Genomic DNA, 3,465 nt, shown 5'->3' on the forward strand with positions numbered 1-3,465 from the left:
TTCCTGCTGTGGCATCAACTAATGCTGTTATTGCTGGTATGAAACTGGTTTTTGAGGAAGTAGCCGCTGCTGTTAAGGGGCCCTGAAATTTGAGTTGGCATTTTTTAAAACATTTATATTGAAATTGGCATTTGATTGTAGTTACTGTTGCTTTACATAAAGCTGACTGTTTATGCACATCACATGCAGAGTTTACAGTGATAATCATTGCAAATTTACTACAGGAAAATTCATACATTTTTCAAACATTTTACAAAAACTAAATGAAAATAGTTTTTTTTTTTTTAAATGAGCACTGTCTGTTTATTTTATCAGGTAAAGTCACTTTCAGTAGCAGATTTTATTAGCTACAGCTACATCATAATCAGTAGCCAACCAACAAACAGCAACCATGTACAAATCAAATTTTAAAATCATCTTTTTTGTTGGATTTTGTGGTAAAGCTAGTTATCCCTATTCTAGTAGTACTACTGCACTGAGTATTGCAGGTAAAATGTATTTAAAGTATCATATGTTTGTGTGCCTGTAATATTTGTTTTTGTTTTCAATGCATATGTTTCACTTTGACAAAAAAAATGCTTTTAGGATAAGTGAAACCATTACAAGTCGACCGCCCCCTGGTGGCTGTTTGCAGTACAGGTCTCAAACCCCACCTCCTTCGTGTTAGCGGATGGGACATGAACCAAACTAAAAATTCAAAGTCTTCCCACAGATTTTTGGAATTTTCTACATATCAGATATATTGCCACACTGATTTGTTTACTAGGGGTTGTTTTCTGACGTTTATTTTAATAAGTTATTTGATAATATAAAAAGGGGCGTACTTCACATGTTTTGGCAGCTTTGATTGGTTACTGCTGCACAGAATCTGGTTGCAAAATGCATCAAAAAAAGAAAGATGGCTGCCCCTGTATTTGCAGTATTTTGACTTCACCTTTGCATAGTGGTAGGAAGTCCATTTGCCACCTTCCAAATACTGACTGTTCTTAGAGCACTATGCACACTGCTGCTAGAGAAACCTACAGCCTGATCGCCCTGTGGTGCCTAATTAATCTTGCTGTGATTGGACAATCACTGTTCTGGGGAGAGGTTTAGTCACCTCCCACTTATGTCATATCGTACTTGTACAATTTTACAGCTGAAGTAACTAAACGTTGTGTTGCCTTTGTTCTCTACAGCTGCCTGTGCCACTGAGGTTTTTAAAATAGCTACAAGGTTGGTAGCACATTTTGGAACCTCCCCTCATAATTATCTGTTGACTTTTCAGCAAAGATTACTTAACATACAATTTTATTTTGCAGTGCATATATTCCTTTAAATAATTACCTGGTCTTTAATGATGTGGATGGACTGTACACCTACACATTTGAAGCAGAACGAAAGGTTTGTTTTGCCCTGATGGAGTCAGAAACAGTTGCGCTAACAGAGTAAAGTGAATGCAGAGAATAACCCAGTCACTCTGCATCTGCTTTGATTTACAGGAAAATTGTTCAGCGTGCAGCCAGGTGCCTCAGGACCTCCAGTTCCCTCCTTCTGCCAAACTACAGGAGGTTTTAGAGTACCTGACAGAGAATGCCTCTCTGTGAGTATTCGGAAAAATGTATTAATGCTATTTTTGGAAAAATAACAGTTATCAGGTAAAGATTGCATGTAAATGTTTTCCAGACAAATGAAATCCCCAGCTATCACAACAACTCTGGAGGGGAAGAATAAAACACTGTACTTACAGGTATTTCATCTTTGAGATTCCTGCCTGGTCTTGGGTCACCTGCTTTTTATCATAAACGGTGATTAAACTATAATTACTGTTTTATAACAGTCTGTGAAATCCATCGAGGAACGGACAAGGCCAAACCTCTGCAAGACATTGAAAGGTAATAAGCGTTGCTTCAGTCTGTCCAGTTTGACCTGTAGCTGCTGACATTCATAATGAAAACATGTGTAATGTATTTTTCTTTTGATGCAGAGCTTGGCTTGTCAGATGGACAGGAACTAGCTGTAGCTGATGTTACCACACCCCAGACAGTTCTCTTCAAGCTCAATTTCACTGCCTGAACCTCCATTAAAACAAACAGAGCTGACATCATATTGACGGCATCTGAACACAATCTGAGTGTTATACGTGGTTACTGTTATGTTGCTGGAGCACATTTGATGTAGTTATGTAAATACAATGAGTAAGAGCTCACCTATGGGATAGGATTTGTTTTTGTATGAACAAGGAAGTCGGTTAACATAGTTTTTTTGTATTGGTAACCCTGTTTACTTGTACTGTATGTTTGTCCTGTGTTGACTTGTATTGTGGTCAAGCAAATGACAAAGATTTATTATCATGGTTCTAGAGGAAGCCATTGGACCAGATTTGTCCCCCTTCTTCATTTAGAAGCAACAGAGCAGCTTCACTACCCTTTTAAGTGTATTCAAAGCAGCTGTATTACACCGGCAGCACACCCACACCCCAGCTTTTTAAAAAATAGATTTGGGATAAAGTCTGTAATTAAGATTAAAATAACAAATGGTTGCTTTATTTATTGAAATAATAAATGTTTTATTTGACAATCCAAAGGAGCACTCCCATCATTTTAAGAAATAGTTAATTAGAATGAAGAGGTGGATGCTGGCAGCTCCTCTGGCTCTGGAAAAAAACACCAAGCTCCACCCGCCTGGTTTTTAAGCTGAACTAACGTAAGTGCTGGCTTCATATGCAGTGAGGTGTAGTGTCTGTGTTCTCATTTAAGCTCTGTAAATAAGCATGTCTTTGAAAAAGATCTTGATATTAGTAAGCAATTAAAGATATTTCTAACTTTCTGGTGATGTGTTATTGACATTATACTTTGAATGGTGTGGTTAATGTGATTTTAAATGCAAATACGAATGATTCATTGGTAAATCTTGGATTAGAATAACATCAAAACAAATTAGAATTAATTAAATATAATACATTTAAACTCTGCATATCACATCTAGGCTACTGCTTGACAAACCTCAGGCATAAAGAAAAGCTGTTTAACAGGAGTGTATAATACATTTAATCTCTGGAAATGTATTGTTTCTGGTTTAAAAACAAACTAGTGAAATAAATCTTAATAGTGCTAAAAGTATGGATAAATAATGAATAACTAAGTATTTCATAAACGTCTCATATGATAAATAATAGTAAAAACTATGAAATCCTGTCTAAAAAACAAACGATAACGTGGTGATGACCGGAGAGACCCCGGGACGTGACCTTGAGGTGCCGTTGTGTGTCCACCGTGGGGCGGGATGTCAATACTCACTGTAAGCTTCTTAGAGCGCTAATGAAAGTGGCCGCATATTGTCCAGGAGACAGATGGTTTCTCTCTTGATTAAGTTTTAATTTTCCTGAAGGGAAAAGCTGACAGGCTTTGCTCGTCGGAGTGATCCCGCTGTGTTCACACACCAACACGTCTCTCTTATCACATCCTGCCTGAAAGGTACAGCGGC

General features: G+C 37.5%; 1 protein-coding gene across 1 annotated transcript in view; it reads left to right on the forward strand.

The window, feature by feature from the left end:
- LOC109966755 (NEDD8-activating enzyme E1 catalytic subunit-like) overlaps nt 1–2,808 on the forward strand; it is a 6,340-nt gene extending 3,532 nt beyond the window's left edge. The window contains exons 12-18 of the mRNA XM_020611870.1: nt 1–36; nt 1,179–1,215; nt 1,302–1,383; nt 1,482–1,582; nt 1,666–1,729; nt 1,820–1,874; nt 1,967–2,808. Of these exons, the coding sequence (XP_020467526.1) occupies nt 1–36; nt 1,179–1,215; nt 1,302–1,383; nt 1,482–1,582; nt 1,666–1,729; nt 1,820–1,874; nt 1,967–2,055 (464 nt within the window). The 3' untranslated portion in view covers nt 2,056–2,808. The remainder of the gene's footprint in view (nt 37–1,178; nt 1,216–1,301; nt 1,384–1,481; nt 1,583–1,665; nt 1,730–1,819; nt 1,875–1,966) is intronic.
- Nucleotides 2,809–3,465: the final 657 nt, after the last annotated feature.

The sequence above is a fragment of the Monopterus albus genome, unplaced genomic scaffold, assembly GCF_001952655.1.
Source record: "Monopterus albus unplaced genomic scaffold, M_albus_1.0 scaffold118.1, whole genome shotgun sequence".
Lineage (NCBI taxonomy): Eukaryota > Metazoa > Chordata > Actinopteri > Synbranchiformes > Synbranchidae > Monopterus > Monopterus albus.